At 48.1% G+C, this 24328-nt stretch overlaps 2 protein-coding genes and 1 long non-coding RNA gene across 4 annotated transcripts; 2 read left to right on the top strand and 1 right to left on the bottom strand.

The window, feature by feature from the left end:
- Positions 1-1873: 1873 nt before the first annotated feature.
- Positions 1874-5439, bottom strand: nutf2 (nuclear transport factor 2). 2 transcript variants are annotated; one of them, XM_057052464.1, is made up of 5 exons: positions 5287-5439; positions 4285-4422; positions 3521-3592; positions 3234-3332; positions 1874-2689 (listed from the first exon to the last, which is right to left on the bottom strand). In XM_057052464.1, the coding sequence occupies exons 2-5, from the start codon at positions 4399-4401 to the stop codon at positions 2576-2578; spliced, it is 402 nt and encodes a 133-aa protein (XP_056908444.1). In that variant the 5' UTR covers positions 4402-4422; positions 5287-5439; the 3' UTR covers positions 1874-2575. The 2 variants fall into 2 exon arrangements, with proteins under 2 accessions (XP_056908444.1, XP_056908445.1); XM_057052465.1 differs by lacking the exon at positions 5287-5439 and adding an exon at positions 4973-4992.
- A 1921-nt stretch (positions 5440-7360) lies between these two features.
- On the top strand, positions 7361-19840 carry ranbp10 (RAN binding protein 10). The gene is made up of 15 exons (XM_057052324.1): positions 7361-7905; positions 10481-10592; positions 11934-11986; positions 13278-13445; positions 13565-13587; positions 13771-13955; positions 14791-14903; positions 15162-15270; positions 15365-15507; positions 15582-15786; positions 15975-16111; positions 16530-16681; positions 17093-17204; positions 18005-18146; positions 18218-19840. The coding sequence occupies exons 1-14, from the start codon at positions 7476-7478 to the stop codon at positions 18133-18135; spliced, it is 2073 nt and encodes a 690-aa protein (XP_056908304.1). The 5' UTR covers positions 7361-7475; the 3' UTR covers positions 18136-18146; positions 18218-19840.
- LOC130536485 (uncharacterized) lies at positions 7918-9798 on the top strand. Its single transcript, XR_008953359.1, has 2 exons — positions 7918-8458; positions 8574-9798. It is a non-coding gene; the product is annotated as an uncharacterized LOC130536485 (long non-coding RNA).
- Positions 19841-24328: the final 4488 nt, after the last annotated feature.

Raw genomic sequence — 24328 nt, forward strand, 5'->3', positions numbered from 1 at the left:
AAGACAAAGGACTTGGTTGTGGATTCCAGAATACAGGACCAGTATGGAGAGGTTGACATTGTGGACAAGTGTCCACTTGGACAATAAACACATTGTCAAAGAAGGGCCAGAGCTGCTTATTCTTCCTCAGGAGGCTCAGATCTCTGTGTCTGCAGGACCACGCTGCAGATGTTTCATCACTCGGTGGTGTCCAGCATCATCCTCTACGCTCTAGTGAGATGGAGCAGCAGCCCGAGGACAGCCCACAGACAGAGGTAACAAACTCATCAGGAGAGCTGGATCTGTCCTGCCCATGGACCTGGAGTGTGGAGGAGAGGGGGATGCTGAGCAAGAGCCTTAGCATCACAATGTCTCACCCCCTGCAGGTCAGAGCTCTTTCAGCCGTGGACCCAGAGCACCACAGGAGGTCCTTCTTTATCATCTCTCCCCCTTCAGACGCAGGAAAAACCACCTCACTGTAACAATATATGTGCACATATCTGTCCATAACGGTTACAAGTGGAATATACAGTATATTTTCGATTTACTTACATATATTATGCATGGTGACATAGTTTTATAACAGTTTTATGAATATACTACAAAATTATTCCGAAAGTGGTACATATTCATACATGGGAGGAAAAACAGAAACAAGAATAATCAGAGGGCAAAATACATGTTAAGTCGTGAAGACATAACTAAAAAGTACTTTATTTAACTTGTGGTACGAGTACATTATGGGTTTGACTCGGAATTGACTTGAAATTTTTAATTCACTTTCAAATATGGAAAAAAAAAAAAAAGAAGCCACATTCTCAATGAGTTATACTCATAATAATGTACTTCGTAATGGTGGTGGTGGAAGCACGGTGTAGTCACGGCAACATTTTTATCCAATTTCAACTATCCAAAATATTCAAAACTAAAGTAGTCCACAGGTAACCAGAGAAAGTGGTAGTTAAACCATAGCGTTGTGTTCATGGTTAGTCCGGTAAGTTTATTTCAATCAAATCCAGCAGCGCTGATGACGTTTCGGCGCTATTACCGTAAGGCCTCGAGTATTGGCGCACTCCAAACCGAAGCGAGGCTGATTGGACCACAGATGTGATGAAAAAAGCCCCAAAGGCTCATTTGCTTTGACCAGATTCTCGTTACTTTAATGTCCGAATGGTAAAATGCTTTTACCTGGGCTCCATAAGCTGTTGCTGCGTCAGGAAACCCTTTGATTACCTTAAAAACTTAAATGAAGCGAATTACATCCAGATACAAGGGCACGTTATAGATTTTATTTTTTGTAAAAAATTATGGAATAAGCTCATTTACATCAAAAAGTCCAACTGGTACGGGAATAAGAACGTAATTCACATCCTGAAATGAAACATTTTGCTCTGCCTCTGCAGGCAAAATGATTTTTATCGGGTCATCAAACAATACCGAGAAATTCAAGTGATATCTAAAGACTGTTACTCAGCATTTTTAAGGAAGGTGGTTCTTATCAAGTCCTGACTGCTGAAGGAGGAGTCACCACCGGCGAGATCCGAGACCGAAGCCGCCAGAGAGACGTTTGTAGCCACTTACGTCTGGTTAAAAAGGTCCCCAAAAGAATGTGAAATCAGTTGGTCACTCGCTGGAAAGGAGTCAACAACTGGAGGAGATTGGAAAGAACCCAAGAGCAACATGAAGACCAGACTAGTGTGAGAGCGTAGACAAAGACTCTGGAGTAACGTCCTCTGGACAGACGAGTGTTAAAGGGAGTTATTGGGGGACGCCGGGTCAGAGGTCAGATTTGGCAGCATTCTAGGAGAGGAAATTCTTCATTAAACGGCCCCCAAATGGAACCGAAGCAACACAGGAGAGCAAAGCAGCCTCGGAGAATGACCAGACACACACGTTAAGAAAAAGTCCAGGTTTTATTGTCTATTGTGGCTGTAGTCCATAACTGCCAGAGGGGTCGGTGAAAGATTGAGAGGCAGAAAAAAGTGAGAATAGAGCTCAACTTGACGTCCTCCGTGACTCAACAGCTTGCACATGCACACCTGGTGTAATGCTGAATCAAACTCAATTACACAGAGGGAAAAAAGAACCAGAACACTCAGGCAAACGTACAAGTGGTGTATAAAAGCAATGTACAAAACAGGAGGGGGGGTGAAGCAAATTCTGAACCTGGAAATGGACCTACAAGCCAGTGGACAACAGTGCTAACAGAACCGACTTTACAGTAGAGCAGGTTACAATTATGTTAAAAGGGCCGGAGAGCAGATGAGTTTCTGAGGCGTCTCCTCATGGTGGTGGTGCGTGTGTGTGGGGGGGGCTCTCAGCATCATGCAGACCCATGAGGGGGCGGACATGGGCAATCTGGCTGGTCAGCTGGCACACAAAAATATGCTGCAATTGTATTGGGTGGGGTTGCCTGGAAACCCACCTGGATGAGGTTCACTGTCTTGACATCTAGAATCCGCTGTTTTTGTTTGAGAGGAGAGGGGGGGTAAATTGTTCTCTCTTCTCTCCATCCTGAACTCTTCCCTCTCCGTTTGTCATCACATGGTGCCCTTCAGTAATGTGACCTCCCTGCCCACCACAGCGGGCCAGGGCTTTAGCCAAAGTTGTGAATGGCCAGCCTAAACATGTCATTGGTGCACACCCACGCGTCGCCAATATGCTTCAAGATGAAACACTGATGGAAACCCATAATATGGTCATTATCTGCCTGCAAATACACAGATATAACACAGTTACTCGGGCCGCCGGGTTCAGTTAGCAGCTGTACACAAGTCACATTCAAAACCATTGATTATGTTCACACCCTGACAACTGACTGAACGCCTGCCGCCTCCTGCTCAGGGACGAGGAGGAGGAGGAGGAGGTGATACACCTGCTCCTGACCTACAGCATCAGGGGTAAAGCTGCGTAAAAGCTGCTATAATATACACAGGAAGGCAGAAGGGTCCAAACTGGGGAGTTCCAGTGGACCACCCTCCCTCTGGGGACAGGTACTTAAACAAGGAGGGAATATTCTACACTTCATCTCAAGTATATCAGGTAAATCTACTGCCTCATGGTCACGCAACGGGCCTTTTATTAGCACCGAGCTCGAGGGAGGAAATGAATCCATTTTGTACATCGTTCGCTCCTCATGTGGCAACAAAACTCCCTGAACTAAAATCAAAATGCAGAATTTAATCTAGCTGCCAAAGAGTTTACATCACGGTAGTTAAAGGTTAAATGGACAGGAGGAGAGGGAGTCTACATACCTTCAGCTGTCCTACCACCATACTGGCGATGCACTGGTCTAGAGTCGGTTGGTGGTCCTGTGCTGTTATAATATGCTCTATCTTTGTGAAAGGAAGACTCTGGCGCACAGAAGGAAGAGAAGATCAGAACAACAACGCAGAAGCAGGAAGATCTCCCGGGTATATCGTGAGAAATAGCTGCCACGAGCAAAGCGGAGGGCTTGTTTGCCCCCCCCGCTCACGTAGGGAAAACCACAAGTGTTCAACACCGTCGGCTTTGCCGTTGGGTGGCATCTACAGGAACTTACATTGAGTTTATCCATAATTGCCTTCTTCCCCTGGAACTGATGTCCTTCAAAAGAAAGGCATGACAGATCAATCTGTGTGGGGAAAAGACAACAATCGGCCATGTAGCTTAATCCAACCTTTATCATCAGACACCACAGACCCATAACAAGACTGAGCATTTGCATATGGACCCCCCCACCATAGCATGTTACCACTTACACAGGCAGAGCAGCAAAAATGTTAGATGAGGCTGGTAGGATTCGATTTTTGAATGCTTTGGGTAGTGACCAGAAGACCAAAATCATAGGCGGATGGAACGGCAAAGAACGTCAGCGTGTGTTTTAAACTCCTGCTGGAATATCAGCCCAATAGTTCATCCCAATAGTTTCACAAAGTCGAAATGGACTGAGACTCTATTGTCCTTCTTGGTTTAATTCAAGAGGCTGAGACAGAACTGAAGAATAAGAGGGGAAACCGATATGTTGTCATAACTGGGCGACAGAAGTGCGCGTCGGATCGTTGGACGTCGTCAGCGAGGCTCGACATCACGGAGGACACGGAGACGGGCGGGCGGCAACATCAACGTCACCGGGACAGACTGAGCAACAGGTCAGCTGTTAAAAGCTCTGAGGTAACGCAAAGTTTTCCAGCACAGGTGCGAGTCAAAACCCGTCTATTCAGTGAAGGTCAACGGAAACGTCCTCGCATGACAAATGCAGAGACTGTGCGTCCAGATCAAGGCGCAATTCCTTGGTGGGCACACATCTAAATGTCTCATACTTACATATAAACTGGCAAGTTGGCCTCTGTCAGTGTCAAACATCTTATAGTAGTGATGCACGAAGCTGGATCCTATCTGCTCCCACGGAGGCTGTTGCTGGGGCTGCTGGTGGTCCACCATTCTGACTCACCCTTCAACACTCTGAGAAGGCAAAGACATGAAGAACAATGCCAAATAAGCGCAGAAACCAGCACGGAAAATACAGCAATGAAAAGCGGGTAATCCCATTAACCACACGGTTATGGAATGTTTGACTCCTAGTGGGTGGAGGGAGACGAGTGAGATATTTTTAATGGGCTCATCTAAATCCACAACTGTATCAAGTGGGAATAATCGAAGGGATGATCTAAACCCAGAATGCAGGTGTTGAACACTATGAACTGAAACTGGTTTAGATTTGATCGGCCACGAAGTCACGTGTTCCACTTAAATAGAGTTATTGGGAGGGAAAAAAATATCACAAAATGTGCCAAGACAAAATTCAGCAAATAAGAAAGGCTTCGCGGATTATTCTGGAACAGCCCTAACACAGTTTCAAGCACGACATGTACATGAAATATAATACGGACAAAAAACCTCTTGCTAATAAACCCAAGCTAACTAGCTGCCGCCACTAGCTTGTACGCGGTCTTGTTTGCTAAGGCTAACTTAGCTTGTTAGCCGGACAGCACATGACACTGCCAGGACTGACCTGTCAGGGAAAATTAATCCAAACGAATTGGTATTGCCAGTCGCTAGTATATGGACAGACTTAAGATGTCCTTTAAGCTACTAAAAATACCCTGTCTGCTACGAGTGCTGACGCCTGCTTTGGGCCCGCGCAGACAACTCTCGAGCATGCACAGGCTCACCTAACATCATGTGAGTGCGAGATGCTTATTGTACACTTTATACTGAATCATAATCCTCCAAGAGTCGGACTCAACAGACATCTTTAGTTTCTGTACATGTCCCCATTCAGTGTTTTTGTAAGGAGACGTACAAAATGAAGTACTAAAAACTTACCGCTTACTGACGCCGAGGCCAACTACACGATCTGTCTGCTTGCTTACGAGGACACGCCTTCAAAACGAGCCCCGGGGGTTGATGGGAATTGTAGTTTTTCGGTTCCAACGGGCTTCGCCGGTTTGTCGCAATTTCCGTCGGACAAACTATGTTCGCGTAGGATGAAAAATGAACAATTGTGGTCGGCTTTTTTTTCCCCCAATTTCAAACTCGTTTCTTTTACCCGAACACCTTATATTTTACAATATTTTAGTCTCGCTTGTACCAAATGAGATTTGATAAAGTTAAGCTGAATTTTTTGTAAGGCAAAACAACAAAACTGAGGCAAAACAACAGTCAGAACTAAAAAGTCTGGACCAAGAACCACACGGACGTGACATTAGACCAGTGGAAATCTGCACTTTGGTCTGATGACTCCAGGTTTTATCAGCACAGTAGCTGTGCAACAAGGGGGGAAAGACGCTAGGACTACAGTAAAGCCCAAAAAGGCTACAGATCAATCCCTCAACTGCATTTAGGTCTGTCAGATCACATGTCCATTCTGTTAGTCCCAGCATGCAGCCCCATCAGGAAGAGAGTCCCCTCAGCTGTAAAGGCTGTGAAAACATGGCCAGAGGGTGCGCTGCATCAGCTGCAGTACTATTTAGAGAGCACAACTGGAGACCTGGAAGAGCCCGCTACATCTGTGCTCTGCTATATCAGCTTCTGTGTCGATAATGTCACTGTTGATGAGCACATTGAGGTGTGTTCCACCCGGAAACCTGGGATGACCGAAGAGGTCCAGGCCCACGCTGAAACAACGTGACACTGCTTTCAGATGTGGTGATGAGGAATAGTACAAAGCAGCAAGAGGCAACCTGGGAAGAGGATTTAGAGCAGCCAAGGCAGATTACAAAAAGAAGATCGAGGACCACGTCAGTAACAATGAGATGTGGCAGGCGTGTGGCAGGCCCTTCACAAATCCTGCAACACCATAAAGGCAGAGGGTGGCGCTGAACTTGCTTCTTATTTCAAAGTATTGATACTCGTAATGGCTGTCAGTACCAGCCACCGACACTAGAGGCTAAACAGACACAAACATGGTTGTCGGCCCCCCCAAACCACACCAGTTTCGAAGTTCCATGAAGAATAATATTGATCTGATCGACTATACCGGATCGCCGACTGTAATGTCGTGATTCACCAATCCGATCAATGACGCCGTGGTCGTTTGAAACTTTTTGCAGATGCTCCCAGCTGGCTTATTTTTTAGATCTGTTGAAATGTTGGTTGGTTGAATTGTGTGTTTTTGTCCATGTCTTTTTCTTCAGGTTTGTTTTGAGCTCTGTCACTATATGATATTCAATAAAGTTTTTGGATTTTTGAATATGCTAGAGACATAAAAAAAACATGTCAGCAATGTGAAATGTGGAGTGTATGTGTGTAACATAATAATAATTTAATTACATTAAAGTATATTCAATAACAGTAAGTAGGGTTGTTGTGCTCATTATTTCTGTTGGAAATTTCGGAGGAAAAGTGAGAGAATTCAAATAGGTATGTTGGATGAGAAATGCACACAAGATAGTACATCAAACAATTTAAAACAACATATAAAAAATACTGGATTTCATCAGAACCATTTCTGGATATGAGTGGGCAGCAGATACACAATAACTGCTGGACATATACAGTATAAAGCTTTAATTAAATCAGATTAAGGTACAGATTATGAATGCAGCTACAAAAAGTGATTTTGGAAAAAGATGGGCAGAATTCAATGCCGAGGTGTCAGAGTACAGGTGTAATTTAAACGACATCCTCATCATTAGTAGAAGCTAATGAATCGCGTTACATTCACAAAGACCGGGATCTTGTTTCTTTACCCATAAAATCAATACGTCCGATACGACCAATATCTAATCGAAAATAACCAGTTGCATATATTTAGATTTTTACCATCAAGTACATGCCATCTGATGAGGTTTAATACTCCAGTACAGTAGGTGGCGCTGTGCATCTTAACGAGTTGGTTGCGACACGCCATTAATTCAGAGAAGAAGAAATCGGAGTGGACTACAGGTGATGAAGAAAGGTCTGAAGGGTTGGGGGGTTCGAGAATTTAATTTAAAAGGCAGTAATGAAAATGAGAAAGTGCGAGTCAGATATGGTGCGATCTAGGGTAGGCGTGTGCGTTGGGAGCGGCGGTAATGCGCTTATCGCGGGATGCCAAACACGGTAATAGAAGAAGAGAATGGACTACAGCTCCCACACGGCACCGCGACAGCCCACAGTACGTTCTGCTGCCTGTTCGGGGATGTCACACCGCTGCTATTTTCTCCCTTCAGTCCCTCTCACTGTCAGTCTTCAGCTTCAGTGGACTGATACGGCGCTACGGACATAAAGAACAGAGCAATAAGACACACGAAGAGAAGCCGAAGATGGCTGAGCTTGGAACAGGAAGCCTGTCGTTGGGGGATACGACTTTTAAATACCAGGAAAGGGAATTGAACGAGAGACTGAGGCGGCTTTACCCGGCTGTGAACGAGGAAGAGAGCCCTTTACCGCGATCCTGGAGCCCCAAGGATAAATACAGCTACATCGGGCTGTCACAGAACAACCTCCGGGTCCATTACAAAGGTTAGACGCCCGATGGAGGGTGTTGATTTAAGCAGAAAGTCGAAGCTCTTGTCATTAGTCACTGTGTTGTTCCGGTCGCGCGCACGCGTGCATATGTGTACTCCTGTTAAATCTAGTCTGAGCTGCTTCTTCTGTCCTGTAACCTTGCTTTGTTTTTTAAAAATGAGCAGGAATTCCGAAACGGCCGGCGGCGAACTCGCTGGCCCCCGATCGTCTTGACCCGCGTCACTCCCCCTGAAACTTGGCTTTAATAGCGGCGACATCGCGCTTTTGTGGGGCGTGTTAATTAATTTACGACTGTGATTATTCAACGGCTCCCGACCTTCTCCGTGGTTCGTGAAGGCAGCAGGAGCGCGAGACACGGGCGTTTGATTCTAATCTGATTCATGCGGTTTAAGCAGCGCGCTAGCTAACAGTAGCCTTCACTGTGGAAATGTACCAAGTAGTTAACTTTGTAGCCGTCGAGCCTGTCTCGGCGAATATAGCTGCTTCTTGTGCGTAACACTGCGGTTAAAACGATAGGTAGGCACAAGATGGGACCAAACCAAACAAGGTAGTGCCGACGTACAATGAACTCGATTGTACTGCGAGTACAGCGGGCAACACACGCACTGTCATTGTGTCGTCTCGCCTGAATTCAGTGCCAGCGTTTTTCAACTGTTTTCCAGAAATTCTAAAATTTTCGACGGAACGGGAGCGACCAGTCGGGGCTGCGTTTCAGATTTGACCCGCATGCAGCGGCGCTCCAACCTGCAGCGGGGCTGGTTCCGTCTGCCGCCGGGGGAGCAGGACGGGCCCGCTCCATGTGACATTAGGCCAGATGATTCACAGCAGTCACAAACCTCTTGAAGCACCATTTTACCACAACAGCAAATGTGCTCGTCAGGTGGCGCAGGCGAGTCCTTTTGGGTTTAGACGGCCCGAATAATAAAAGCAAGCAGCGACCACCAGCACTGGTAGACAGGCCCGTTATCCGAGTTATTTATACACCTGGTTCCGAAATGGCAACACGGTGACATCCCTGGGGAGGACTGAGGTCATGTCAGATGTCAGGGAGGGCAAACTGGACACCAAAAGTTCTGTTAACCCAACAGTGTGCATGTTGGCCCTTCACCCATGACCTGCACAATGCAAATTTTAATATTCGTTCCACCAATTTGTATTAATTTATTCTCAGCATTTCCTCCCAAGCCACGCTGCAGTACTTCCAGTACATATATGTGGAAGTTGGGTATTTTATTTTGTCCAATCAGATCTCAGCCTCTGTGTGTTGCCATGTCAAACTAATCTGCCCCGAGCCTTCAGAGGCAGCAGTGCTGGCCGATGGGCCTTAAACTCTGGTAGCCACGTTAGATTGACCACTCATGGAGTTGAAATCTATTACACAGTAATAGATTTTTATAAACTGGAAGCATCATGACAAATGAGGACTTTGTGTATTGTGCTGACGTGCACGTCTGGATGACTCCCGAGTTTTTGTTTTTTTTTGCCGCGCGCTTTCGTTTAGATTTCTCAGCGTTCTCGTGTGCTTTTTGAAACATTACAGGACAAAATGCTGCATGAGCATTTCTGTCTGGCGAGGGTGCAGGAGCTCCAGGAGTCTCAGAACGCCAGGGAGAGAGGTGCGCCCGTTCGGTGCCGTCTGCACCCCCGCTCTGCTCACCTCGGGGCCTGGGAGGGCCAGTGCACGGAGGAAATCGCACTCGCAACCAAGCAGACAAGAAGAAGAATACCAAATAATATATAATGGATAAACCTCCCATGTACAGTTCTCAAACATGCCATAAAATCCAAAATCTACAAAAGATCCAGTATGTAAAGTTAGTTTTGATTGAAGTTGAGCCCTTAATATTGATTAAGGAATACAAATAAATTAAAATACAATCTTGAGAATCAGACCGACGAATTGTTAGATTAATAAAATGAAGTAAACAGACGTAAGAGTGCAGGTTGGATGACATTTAATAGGATTTGTCTGTATTTAAGGTGACAGAGCTGTCGTGCCAATACACACAACAATGGTCTCCGCCTTCCAATTAAATAGACACTATCACCCATAAACATGCCAAAGGCCATTACTAATGTGGTTAAACCCTCTGGGTTTGGATGTCCCATCCCATCAGTTGTTCTTCTGTATGTGGGTAGACTGGTAATACAGGTAGACTCATTATGGTTGACACGGGGTTGAGGCTCCAAGCACCAGCGGATGGCTCCCCTCTCCTGGCCTGGCTCCTCTGCAGGGCTCCCAGAACCCTCCTGGGGTTCAGGACACACTGAACTGATTCCTTTAGGTGCATCTTTCCTTGTACAACATAGCTCTCCTGCACTGCTACCACTGGGACCACTACATCCAGGTGGACGCAGCCCTTAATAGTCATCAATTAACAGTAATTAATAGTAATGCTACTGAGTAATATAGAGCTGGGTGCCGTCCTTTTCCCTTCTGACCTATTGACCTCTTTTGACTACTGTTGTCTTGTTTAGGTCGTGCTCGTCACACTTGGATACGCTAATGTTCTGTAGCGAATAGCTGCAACTATCGGCTGATTTCCGTGGCGTTTTTCTGCTTTCGCAGGTCACGGCAAGAACCACAAAGACGCCGCCTCGGTGAGGGCCACATACCCGATCCCTGCCGCCTGTGGAATCTACTACTTTGAAGTCAAGATTGTCAGCAAAGGTCGCGATGGGTATGTAGATGTGGCCGAACTGAAGATTTAGTGCATGTAGATTTTGTATTTACAGCTCTGAACAAATTTAGCTGACCGCCACTCAGCGTGTGTGTGTGTGTGTGTGTGGTGGGGGGGGGGGGACACCATTACTGTCACCACAGTTTATTTGTTCCAGTAAATGACAAATCTTAGTTTCAACCGCGTGACGGAAGAGGAAACAAAAAGCAAATATTCCTGAATGGAGAGCCATTAAACTGTGTTTACCTTATCTTGGTGGGGTTCTAGGAAAAGATCGACCCCATCGACGATCATCAAAGTTTCAGACGTTCAATTGGACGCGTCACTAAACTCTTATCACACGTCGTTTCAGCACAAAATGCTGAAGTTGGACTTGATACCAAAGAATTGCACTGATCTCCTGATCTGTTGTGCATAAATCTGGACTCTGATGTTCCCCCAGACATCCCCGAGGGAACGTTGGTGTCTGCAGCTGTAGATTCAGCCTCTCGTCCACCACGATGCCATTTTGTGGCACGTTTATATCCGTAATGAGCATTCATGATGGAATGTTTATTCTCCCTGCAGCACATCCTGGAGAGAATGACGCGCCTTGTGACCGCTCTGCTGCACCATGGTGCTCTAAGTTTAACCTCCATTATAAGGAGATATTTATTATACAGCATTGGAAAACTTTAAGGGTGTTTGTCACGTTTTTCCTCCTCCAGAAATTATATTAAAACCAATTTCCATTTTCATATTTTGGAAAAAGCTCCAGGGAGCCACTAGGGCGGCGCTAAAGAGCCGCATGGGGCTCCATGGCCGCGGGTTTCCGACCCCTGCTGTAGACGTGTGTGTCGGACTCTTCTGAAGACGCCTCATGCGCACGTGTGTGTCTGTGTGTAGCATATGACTATCCTGTTCTGTTTTAGCTGTTGTAATTGTGTTTGAAATCTTTAATTTCTGTGTTCAGTTTTAACTCTGTAAGCTTTTAACTCTGCTTTACTGTGTCCTCGAGAGCTTTTAAAGGGCCCCATAAATAAAATCCATCATCATCATATAGTTTTACCCTGTTTTTTACAGTTTTAAAGTGCTTGGGTAGCAATTGCTCGGTAGAACGGCGACATCCAGTTAAGATGAACATTATTCATTCTGTTAATATATAAAATCATGATTTAGTGACAGAAAACTAAATGTAAGCATGTAAGGAGTTATCTGGCCCCCATTTGCCTGTATATTCTAATTTTATTCAAAGTAAAAATGCACCCATAGCCACATTTTAATGGGCTAAATCAAATAAAAGGAGATGACGCACCCTGTCAACAATGATGTATTCTTAAAATAGTTTTTGTTCTCCTGCAGGTATATGGGCATTGGACTGTCTGCTCAGGGAGTCAACATGAACCGGCTGCCTGGTGAGTAACTGACATCAGTTAACCAGTAGAACCAGTTAAAGATGCTGGTGTACTGGTGGGGTCCACTTGTGATGGAGGGATAAAAATGACTGTAATTGGGTTGTCCTGGTGAGGCCGGGCCCTCTGGGAGTGTGTCCCGAGGCCCTGACCTTCTATTAGGGTGGTTTGCCAGTGTGCTAATGAAGGGACCCTCAACTATAGATGCTTGTTCTTGATGTGTCACCTCTACACCTAAAGCAGCTCAGTGGAGCTCAAGCCCCATCGAGACGGGTCCATCTTGATGGTTCCGCAGTGAGCGGAAGTATCACAGTTAAGAATAAGAATAGATCAACTCTACCAGGTTCTCCAGCCCCACTGGTTATTGCACAGGAATTAAAAATAGTCCCAAATCCTCGTCGGCGTTTTGAGGAGCTAGGAATAAACGTGGCTCCTCTTCGCCCAATACAGACTCATCCTGTCGTGCTCCGCTAGCCGCGCTGCCTATTGATGGATGAAGATGTGTTTGCTGAACCAAGGGCTGGAGAATGCTGTGGTGACGGGGGCAGCCAGTTAAAGCTGCAGTCTGCCTTTTTCTGCCTCCATCCTTTTAATCAGCACCAGCTCCTGCAGGAACGTGTGTAGCAAACGAGCTTTAGGGTCATTTGTGGTTGATCGTTCTTCCTGGTGAGCTATTCCCTTGGACCCTTGCCAGCCACGGCCCTTAGACTCAGCACCACCGTGCCGGGTTCTGTGCTGTAAATGGAACTTTTCTACGGCTGCGTCTTAAATTGGGAAACTAATTGAGGTGTTTTCAGGCCTCCGCTCCAAAATTTAGAAAAAGTGGTGTAAAATAAATGATGGTGCCTTTTGCCTCCCAGCTGCAGTGGTTCCTGGTTCCTGTGTCGGTAACGGAACCGCTCCAGAGAGCCACTGTGTGTGTGTGTTTGTGTGTGTGTTCATGTATGTCCTAACTAGCTGACCCCCACCTCCCGGCTGTCCTCAAGCAAGCCACTCACACACATCGGGAAAAATAGGGGACAACCAGTTTTCTGTCCCGGCTCTCTTCTGGGTTCCCTCTGGATCGGCTCCTGGCAGGGCTAACGTATAGACTCACATGAGCGTACACACTCGCTTTCACAGCCAGTCCACGCACGTGTGGAAGCTGCAGTACCCAGAGAGAACCCCTGGGGAACGTGCACGCTGCTCCTCGGCTCCCTGGGAGGGTCCAACCTGGGGCTTCTGGTTGTCAGGTGACGGTGCGAACCAAAGAATTGTATATAATCCATTAATCCTAATCCTTCTTCTATTTTAGGATGGGACAAACACTCTTATGGTTACCATGGAGATGATGGACACTCCTTCTGCTCGTCTGGGACCGGCCAACCGTACGGTCCCACCTTCACCACGGGCGACGTCATTGGCTGCTGCGTCAACCTCATCAACAACACTTGCTTCTATACCAAAAACGGCATCAGTTTAGGTCAGTGAACGCGTCTTCTCCCAACAGCAGCAGCGTTCATGTGGTAGTGAGGCATTATTTACTCCCCCCTGCTGAACTGGTGCCTTGAACCCAGATGTTGGTCTTTTTTTTCCCATCAGGTGTTGCTTTCACAGACCTCCCTGTAAGTGCTTTTTCCACCCTCTTTTTAAATCTTTGTGAACTTTAATTCACTTTTGAATGTCATAATTAACAGCGTTGTACATAACTGGTCCTGTACCGTGTTCTCTAACTACAACTCTTAATTGTTAAGGTCTTCTTACCTCAGGACTATTGGGAATAATCCACTTTATCTCGTATTTTCCAGCCAAATTTGTACCCCACCGTGGGTCTTCAGACTCCAGGTGAAATCGTAGACGCCAACTTTGGCCAGCAGCCTTTTGTCTTCGACATTGAGGATTACATGAGCGAGTGGCGAGCCAAGATCCATGGCATGATCGCCCGCTTTCCCATCGGAGAGAGACTGGGAGAGTGGCAGACGGTGCTGCAAAAGTAAGCCACGCGCATAAACATAAATATAAAGACGTGTAGACGGGAAAATAACCTGATCTGTGGCTGCAGGAAGCTGCCGTCACAGCAGTATTTCCCATCAAAAAGATCAGAACGTTCTATAAAATCCTAATCTAACCAACTGAGGGGAGTCCCGTGATGAAATGTTGAAACGCCGCACAGCACAAATCGCATTCAAAGCATAAAATAATCAGTTAAGGAGAAAAGCAACAAAAATGTTCCGTGTGTTTATTTGTGGGGTGAAACTACGGACCAAATGAAGGAATAAATCAAATCAATGTCCAAACATGGTGCGTTCACACACAACTCTGGAGGGTTGGAGAGAAACAAACTGAACCAGGGCCTGTCCGTCTGTCTGTCCGTCCCTCTACCTGCCTGCGTGCACTCACTACATATTTAGGACCAACATGCAACGAGGGTTTGATCGGGACATTAGTGGGGACACAAAAGCCAGAACTCCTGAAAGTTGAATGTCAAGACTAACCTGTAGCTCCACCTGCTGCTCAACCGTTGACATTACACCCCAGTCCACGTCTAACATGGTTCAATTTAAAGTTTCTGGGCCCGTATTTTGATTTTACGTCTGAAATAAAAATGTTTCTGGCTTCGGGCCTGATTGCTGTTTGCTTTTTACTATTATTGTGAAATCATTGAAAGTGCCGGTCACTGCACACATACACACACAATACACTTAGAAGCAGCCAGTTAATGTACGTAACATTCCTATAGATCAGGTAAATTTCCCATGTTTAATTAATTCCAGTCTGTTGGATCTTTGCTGTCATTGCTAATGAACATGGGCATGTTTTGTCTTCAGTATGGTCTCCAGCTACCTGGTGCATCATGGGTACTGTGCCACGGCGACGGCCTTCGCCAGAGCGACAGAGACCAAAATACAGGAGGACCAGACCTCCATAAAGAACAGACAGAGTAAGTTGTTGCACCACAGCAGAGTCACTGTCACTGAAGCGCCCCCCAGACACCATCGAAGGTGTCCCAGAACCAGAGTTTACTGCCTTGCCTGATCCTGTAGGACCAGCGGTACTGTGGTGTAGCTCTAGTTCATGATGATGATTGACCTTTGACCCTCAGGTGCTTGGACGTTTGTGTGTGCATGAACAGAAGCGCTCTGCACAATAACGCTCCCAAGATAAACACGTGTTGCTGAATATCTCTGTTGTCCAACAGGAATACAGAAGCTGGTGCTGGCAGGACGGGTGGGTGAGGCCATACAAGTGACTCAGCAGCTTTATCCCGGCCTGTTAGAACACAACCCCAACCTTTTATTCGTCTTAAAGTGAGTCAACGCCATCCTAAAGATGCCTTAAACGCTCCGTTGTGGAGTTGCCCTGAACAAAATGAGGTTAAGGGCAGTTTGCTTCCCGCTGAAGGTGTCGTCAGTTCGTGGAGATGGTGAACGGTACAGACGGGGAGGTGTGCGGCCTGAACCTTCACTCCCCAAAGTCCCAGGACTGCTACCCTGCCATCCTCAGCCCCCACCACGGAGCCACCAACACACACTCGCACAGCGCCGGTACCGGTTCTCTTTGCTTCTGAGGGTTTAACCCTTCTAGAGCAGCAGTTGAGCTCTGTGGTCTCTCCGTCCAGGATCTGAAAGCCCCACCTGCAGTAACGGCATTTCTCCGACCAACAAGTCAAAGAGCCACAGCGGAACCAGCGTCAAGTACCCCAGAATGTCCTCCGTGTCCTCCTCCACCACCTCCTCCCCGTCCTCCATCAACTCATCCGAGTCCAATTCCTCCGACTCCATGGAGAGTCAACCCCACAGTGCCAACAGGTCCCAGGAGAACAGGTACCCACCCGCCCCTTTAAGACCGGCCAAACACTTTAGTGCTTCTGTGGAACAGATCCTGGTTGCTGGGGCCACCCTTCACTTGTGTGTGTGTGTGTGTGTGTGTGTGTGTGTGTGTGTGTGTGTGGTGTGTGTGTGTGTGTGTGTGTGTGTGTGTGGTGTGTGTGTGTGTGTGTGTGCACGCACAGTGACAGTGAGATGGAGATGGAGGCAGAACATTACACCAACGGCGTCGTCGAGGGCTCCACGCAGGTCATGAATGGCTCATACAACCATGAGGAGATGCTCCAACAAGAGGACCTCAGCATGGGAAACGGCATCAAGGGTAGCACACACACACACACACACACACACACACACACAGAGTAAAAGAGATGACTCGATTACTCGGAGAAGAGGATCCTTGGAAATAAAGTCAGCTGATGCTACAAGCAGATTCAACTCACAGAGTCTAGTTAAAGCCGTCATTATTAAATGGGGCCTACCAGAGCTGCCTGACCTCCCAAACTGAGTAACTGGGGGGGGGGCACAGGTCCCGGGAGGCTTGGAAGGGTAGGGGAGGACTACAGGATGTGAGACGGACCCCCGCAGGCTCAGTGGTGGGGGTGCAACAAGTCTGGTTTGCTGTTTCTGTCAGAAATTCCAGGTCATCGAGCAGGATTTAATGTCTCAAAGGGGGAGGATGTCCAGGTGGTTATCGGGGGAGTCGTCCTGTTTAGTGACGAGTGCGTTTCTTTTGTCAGAACATCAGAGCTGCTCCAAGAACGGCCAGCTGTGTGGGGGCACCAGAGCCGCCACAGAGAGGATGATCCAGTTCGGACGGGAGCTGCAGGGGCTCAGCGAGCAGTTGTGTCGCGAGTACGGCAAAAACACCGCCCATAAGAAGATGCTGCAGGTACCTTCTGCCGCTCCGCCCTACAGCTGTGGGGGCGGAGTCATGGCCATCACACGTTGATCCCTAGGTACCGGCGAGGCCGCTCTCAGAGCCCAGTGAGTAGGGATGTTCTTTGGGTCATCGGGGCCTGGTGGTTCTGATCCTTCACACCAGACCAGCAGAAGCTCCACCTCTAACTGTGGTGGCGCCTTTATTGGTTGTTGTCTCCATATTTACGTGACTCAGAACAAAGCACCCACCTCCCCAGGGAGAAAACTCACCATGGATGTACCTCCTCTCTCTCTCTCTCTCTCTCTCTCTCTGTCTGTCTCTGTCTGTCTGTCTCTCTGTCTCTCTGTCTGCCTGTCTGTCTCTCTGTCTGTCTCTCTGCCTGTCTGTCTCTCTCTCTCTGTCTCTCTGTCTGTCTGTCAGGACGCCTTCAGTCTATTAGCTTACTCGGACCCGTGGAACTGCCCTGTAGGCCAGCAGCTGGACCCCACGCAGAGAGAATCACTTTGCTCCACACTCAATAGTGCCATACTGGGTAAGAAACACACGGGGTGGTGTGTGTGTGTGTGTGTGTGTGTGTGTGTGTGTGTGAATGTGTGTTTTGGGTGTGTGTGTGTGTGTGTGTGTGTGCGCATGCTTGTAGTTACTACATATTGAGGACCAAAAAGCAACGTAGGCTTGATTTGGAGCCTGTCCTCCTCCTCCAGCCCCTCCTCCTCCTCCTCCAGCCCCTCCTCCTCCTGCCTCTCCTCACCACCTCCTCCTCCACCACCTCCCTCCTCCTCCATCTCCTCCTCCTCCTACCACCTCTCCTCCTCCAGCCTCTCCTCCTCCAGCCTCTCTCCTGCCTCTCCTCCTCCTCCACCTCCTCCTCCACCTCCTGCCTCTCCACCTCCTCCTCCTCCTGCCTCTCCTCCTCCTCCTGCCTCTCCACCCCTCCTCCTCCTCCTTCACCTCCTCCTCCTCCTGCCCCTCCTCCCCACTCCTCCTCTCCTCCTCCTCCAGCCCCTCCTCCTCCTCCCCTCTCCTCCTCCTGCCTCTCCTCTCCTCCTCCTCCTGCCTCTCCACCCTCCTCCTCCTCCTTCACCTCCTCCTCCTCCTGCCCCCCCTCCTCCACCTCCTCCTCCTCCTCCTCCTCCAGCCCCTCCTCCTCCTCCTGCCTCTCCTCCTCCTGCCTCCTCTCCTCCTCCTCCTCCAGCCTCTCCTCATCCTCTCTCCACCTCTCCTCCTCCCCTCCTCCTCCTCCTCCTCCTCCTCCTCCAGCCCCTCCTCCTCCTCCTCCTCCTCCTCCAGTCAGACTGATTATGCCGTCTTGTGCCGGTTCTTCTGCTCCAGAGTCTCAGAACCTGCCCAAACAGCCCCCGCTGATGCTGGCCCTGGGCCAGGCCACCGAATGTGTCCAGCTCATGGCGCGGGTGCGCTCTGGCTCCTGCTCCTTCGCCAGAGTAGACAACTTTTTGCACTAGCCCAGTTTGGGGTGAGTATGACGGGACGCCCACACTGTTGGTGCGGTGCCCCCCCCCTCACATGACGTGTCTGTCTCCACAGGGTCCTGTTAAATAGCATCAAGGAAGGAATCTGCAGCAGCGTTTGTGATGGAGGCGAAGGAAACGAGCGCGTTGGTGTGATTGTCCATCAGAGACGAGAGACTTCCTCATTTAGTATTATCAATAAAGACATGTGTGACACTAAAGGTAATTATTATTCTGTTTATCTAACCTGTTCATTATGTCAATTAACTGTGTGCATCCAGAGAAATACCTGTAACTGTCCCCCTTTTTATTTCTTAATAGGTAGAGTTTGGTTCCGGTGTTGTCGGTTATGATGAGAAATGTTGAGACATTTCCACTGTAAAAAAACAAAAACGAAAAAAAAATCAGAACCACGATGACGTTTCCTTTCTTTAGCTAAAGAACTGACTGGACTAAACGGCTACTGCGGCTTTAACAGACGGGCCGGGCTAAACCCACACGTGCAAACATAGGTCAGGTCCGACGCAGGTGAACGACACCGGAGCACAGGTCAGTCCGGGCGTGCAGGGAGGGACAGGCGGTGTCGGTCCGGTCCGGGAGACAGGAATCCGGTTCTGGAGCCAGTATTGTCCCGCGCCGAGCCCAGCGTGGGCCGGTCAGCGAGGGTGTTCAGGTGGCGTATGGGGGGGGGTCACGGGCCGGCGCGTGCAGCGACTCCATTACTGAATCCTCCTCCAGCGGAACCTGACCTCCCATCTCGTTTTAGGGCCTCTTTGATCTTTCAGGATCACCTCCGTTACCCCTCCCGTCACCGGAGACGCCGCTTGCTGATTTGTGGGCCCGGCCGTGCGGTAGAACCGGTGTTCGCGCTCTTCTAACCTCCCCTTTTACAGTGGCTCCGCCTCCGTTTCCATCCTGTGTTTCCTTTGAGGCTTCCTGGGTTCTCATGCGTTCTGATGCCTCACGTCATCATTTCACCGGTGCGTTTGGGAACGGTTGGTGTTGGTCACCTGGAAGGACTCACACTAGCCCCTCTCCTTGGCCTCTGTGAGACCACCTCGTCCTGTCGTCCCCGTGACAACGGTAGGCAGCTCGCGGCATCACCGGGGACGTTTCACGGCGGCGTTTGTGCAGCACGCAACTATTCCATGCAAAAAAGAATTCTGGGTTATCAACCAGCAGCACAACAAACGTTAGCATTAGCATTAGCATTAGCTCTCGCTCGACCCTTTCTGACGTGGTTCTTCTTCTCCTCTCCGTAAAAACGGGGACTTTCTCGGAGTTATGTGGTTGGTTCCTGCGTCCTGACCGCACCGCCCCACGTTTAGCGTAACCATCCGCGTGTTCCTGCCTAGACCGAGCCGCTGACGTGGTCGAGGATGTGAGCGCCCCCTCCCCCCCACTACGCTCTTCCTTTCAGGGGAGATTTGGACAAGTGGATTTTGGTGTCACTGTGCACAATAGACTTAAACCATAAATATAATTTCATATGTTACCTTTTTTTTTTTTTTTTTTTTTTTTAGCAAAACAAGAAAAATGGGGAAAAAAAACTGCCTTGAGTTAACTTGTACTTAGAATCACATTTAAAATTATATTAAAAAGTTAAAGTTGATTTGTTATGGGACAAATGTGTATGTCCTGGATATACATATAAATTGTATTGTTTAATTTTTGTCATTAAAATCCATGTGCATACGGACGGGCTCCTGCACTTCTTTAACATTTACAACAGGAATTTCTTGATACTTGGACAGAACCAGGAGGTCCGCTTGTCCCTAGACCTGATGGACAAGCTGGACTGGAGGCTGCTGGTCTGCTCCAACCCTGCTCTGACTCTGGCTCGACTTCAGCGTTGGAGGCTCCAAAAAAGAGCAATTTAATTTCACAAAACCTTTCTTTTTCGTCATTTTTGTCCAACATTGAGCTTTTGGGGGGTTCTGACTGCTCGTCCTCTGGTGCTGCAGGCGTCTCCTGGTTCCTAGACCTTCTTTAATGACTCGTGGAACAATCAATCATCAGTTTTCCCTTTTCCTGCACATCTTTCTGCTTTTTGAAGCCTTTCGGATCACTTTAACTCTCTTTGATGATGAACCCCCGACCTGTATTAGTCTGAATAACCAAACATCTGGTTTCTTCTCTCGTCTTCTGCGCCCCACCCTCGGTAACCTCAACGTTCTCCAGCTTTTCTCAGTCATTTGTATGAAACGTTGGACAAAAATGGCCTGAGAAGCGGCACAATAATGGTGATTAACGGCTAAATTTAGCAAAGCTGCGAGTGCGGACGGGAAGAAAAAGGTTGCAGGTTGAATTTCCAAGGGATTTATTGTTCAGATATGAAAAAGCACAAGACCTGGACGGGTGGACGCACCTGTTTCTGTCCCACCGCTGCCATCATGGGGTCAGAGGTTACGCAAATGAAAGGACCACTCATGTCAACGAGACTGTTGCCGTCTCATCCGTCCATCCATCGGAAGGACGCCCCCCCCCCCCCCCCCCCCCACTAATGAGCAGCTGATGCCTGATTGCCCCAGTTGGAGTCAGTATGATGGGATGAAATCTGTAGAGAGGAGAGCTGAAGTGTGTTCCCACTCTCGCTGTACATACGTATGTATGAATGTATAGAGAGACAAAGAATGATGAGAGTAACCATCTTTCCGGGGGGGGGGGGGGTGAGAGGGTGTCCCCTCCTGAGGCAGACAGCGACTTGTTGTCTAGAATGTGAATTTAAAACAACAAAATCACTAGTCTTCCACGGCAGGAGACACTTGTGCATTCAGCTCCACTTCAGGCACCGACTCCTGGGTGTGTGTGTGTGTGTGTGTGTGTGTGTGAGGGGGGGGGGTACAGACAACAGCTACATTATTGATTATATCACATCCAGAGATAACTGACAATGTTAGAGAACACCCTGATGGATGAAAAATGATGTAAAAATGTTTTATTCGTGTGTGTGTGTGTGTGTGTGTGTGTGTGTGTGTGTGTGACACGAGTTAAAGGGCAAGTCTAATCTCTCCGTATTGGTTCTGAAGAGCTCTCCCAATAAAAGTGGATCCCTCCAGGATGAAGACGAAGACGGAGGGAAGCTGAAGGTGAGGACAGAAATAAAAGAACAGCTCTGGAGACAAGCGTAGCGACAAGCAGTGGGAACATCCCATAGTTTCTGCCGAGACCCGCTGCAGGATCACGAGGACAAAATGTGGTATTTCGGCCGAATTCTGATGATTTTCAGCGCTTTTAATCCATCACAGACGAGCATCTTCACCTCTAACTGGCTTTACTCATTTGAACAGACCATAATAGTCATCCTGCAGGATTAAAGCCGATGGCACCCCCAGCAGTGCCACAAGAGGACGGAAAGAGCTGAAGAACTGGACCACACAACAAACAGGAAGAAAGTTAATTAAAATGGAAAATGGAGGAAAGAGCATAAATAAGAGCGAAGCAGAGCTGCGCTCGTTTAACCGTGTTTGTGGGGACGCGGGTGGACAAAGGGAATGCTAATGTCCTGTTTAGCAGCAGGACACCCACGGAGACTCTGATTTATCTCATTTCCTGTTGACACCCTGGCTGCTGTAATGGCAGGTAAACAGAGCCCGGACACCCTGGCCCCCCCCAACACGCACACACACACACACACACACACACACACACAAAACATGTAAATGTCCAAAAAACACAGTCACTTCTGTCATTACGGCTTCCTGGAATTCATATGTCTGTGGACACACACGCACGTGCACGTGCACGTGCACGCATTGACATTTGGAGACAGATAAAATGAGGAGCCGGGTCAGTGGGCGCTGCCACGTTACTGCTGGGATAAAAGAGCTCATAAAACACAAAAAAACACCATTTCCAGAGCGAATTAAAGTCACGTTCTAGATGTAGATAAACGGCGTTTGTGGAGCCACCGAGCAGGACGCCGCTGGACCTAAAGGGACAGAAGAGATAAGAGGGTTTAAAGAAAGACATAAAGGAAAAGAATTCAAAACTCAGAGATGCTTTGAACTAATATGGTTCCATACGAATCTTCGCTCTATATGAGATTAGTCCCCACAAGTGCAGTTAAATACTGTAGCTGCTCCCAACACAGATGCTCTTTATCTGTTTTTAAAAGGTTTAAAAACACGAACAACTCAAAATAATTGAAACTACTTAAGAATGAATTGATTTTAACCCCTTAAAACTACAGTCTAAAAGAAAGGGTCTGAGATTTTTATTGTTATAGTAAAAAACCAGTAAACACCAGGGTGGACACAGTGGACAGGAAGACACAGTGGACATCCGCCGTGCTGTCAGGCTAAATAAAGCGTCCAGCCGTCCGTCCGTCCGTCCGTCCTCTAACGGTTGCTCATGGTTAGGCTTGACGGCCGTGGTCACCGGGCGGTCAGGTCCACCTGAGGACACGCCCCCTTTCTAACCACACGTTGGAATTAGCCTAACCTCTGGGGACATGAGGGTCACACCTGTGTGCTGGCTCAGAGGAACACGAAGGAATAAGTCCAATAACAAATTATTGCCCAGTCCAGACCAGAGTGTGAGGTGAACGTCCCCCCCCCCTCGTCCTCATCCACACTTCCTGTCTCCTTCCTGCTTCACCTGCTCCATCGATTCTCTGCTGGTGGATTTGGAACGTGGAGGAGAGATAATGGCCCCAGGAGGAGCCGAGGTGGACGAGGCCACTTCCTGCTCCACAGCGCTCGTTTATATAACCCCCCCCCCCCCCCCCCCCACACACACACACACACACCTGCTGTCCGTCTCCACTCAGACCTTCATCATTAAACCATTTTTGCCTAATTCCTTTCTGCTCTTCCTCTCTGCGGGGACAGGGAGGAGGGGGCCCCCACGGGCCCCCGCAGGCTGATCATTAGCTCTCAGCTCCGTGGTTGACTTCAATTAGCCTGCAGAGTCGGACAGGACATGAAGTCAGGAGGGCTTCACAGGGACACGGCTGCTTTTAAAGCCTCCACCAAGCACTGAACGTTATGTATATACTGCGTGTGTGTGTGTGTGTGGTGTGTGTGTGTGTTGTGTGTGTGTGTGTGGGGGGGGGGGGGGTGGGGGGGCGTGGATGTCCTGGCAGACCAGTGTTATTCTGACTGATGTACAAAAAAACCATGAGACTGTCACTGCATGTGTAGAGAATGATGTGGGGGGTGAACCAGACACACACACACACACACACACACACACACACACACACACACACACACACACACACACGGCCAATCTGCCATGACACTGAACAGACGGCTGTGTGATTATCAATGTCACTGCAACAGATGATGATGTATATGTGCTGCGGTGAGGGTCGTTTATGTCTGAGGTGTGTGTGTGTGTGTGTGTGTGTGTGTGTGTGTGTGTGTGTGTGTGTGTTCATCATTCATTCCGGGACCGAACTCATTTCTTTATCCTCTGGCCTCCAGCAAACGTTGCAATAGTGGAAATAATTTCTATTGTCATTAATTTCACCTCAACAAATCAACGTTGCCGCGGTGGAGGTGGCGCCGGGGCCTCGTTGCTACGGGTCAACGAGGAAGACAATTACCCTCGATAGCATCTCTTTACAGCTGTTTAAAATTGTTCCTAAATGAATTTCTTACATTAAATTCACTAAACGGGAAACGTGTGTTGCCTCAGGCCTCATCAATTAACGCCTCACTTTGACCATTTGGTGTTTTTTATTCACCTGTAATTTGAATGTTTTTTAGTCAAATCTTGAACTTTTTAGGGACCTCAGATCATCTCAGACCATCTCAGACTATTTTAGACCATTTTAGACCACCTCAGACCATTTTAGACCATCTCAGACTATTTTAGACCATCTCAGATCATCTCAGACCACCTCAGACCATCGCAGATCATCTCAGACTATTTTAGACCAGCTCAGACCATCTACTAATCAGCCCTGTTGTGGCCCAAACATCAGATCTATACCTTACCAACTACTGAGCAACAAGACAAGAAAGCTCCAGTCAGGCCCAGGTCCAGTTGGACGTGGGTCCAGTCAGGCCCAGGTCCAGTCAGGACCAGGTCCAGTCCAGCCTGGGACGCCACAGTCAGACTGTTTCTGATCACCTGCTGGGTTCTGTTGCTGGGGACGTGTTGTGTTCCACAAAGGATCCTAGCAACAGTTGCTGAGGACAGACATCATAAAGATGCACACCTGTTTGATTTGCTGGGA

This window comes from Takifugu flavidus, chromosome 13 (assembly GCF_003711565.1).
Source record: "Takifugu flavidus isolate HTHZ2018 chromosome 13, ASM371156v2, whole genome shotgun sequence".
In the NCBI taxonomy this organism is placed as follows: Eukaryota; Metazoa; Chordata; class Actinopteri; order Tetraodontiformes; family Tetraodontidae; genus Takifugu; species Takifugu flavidus.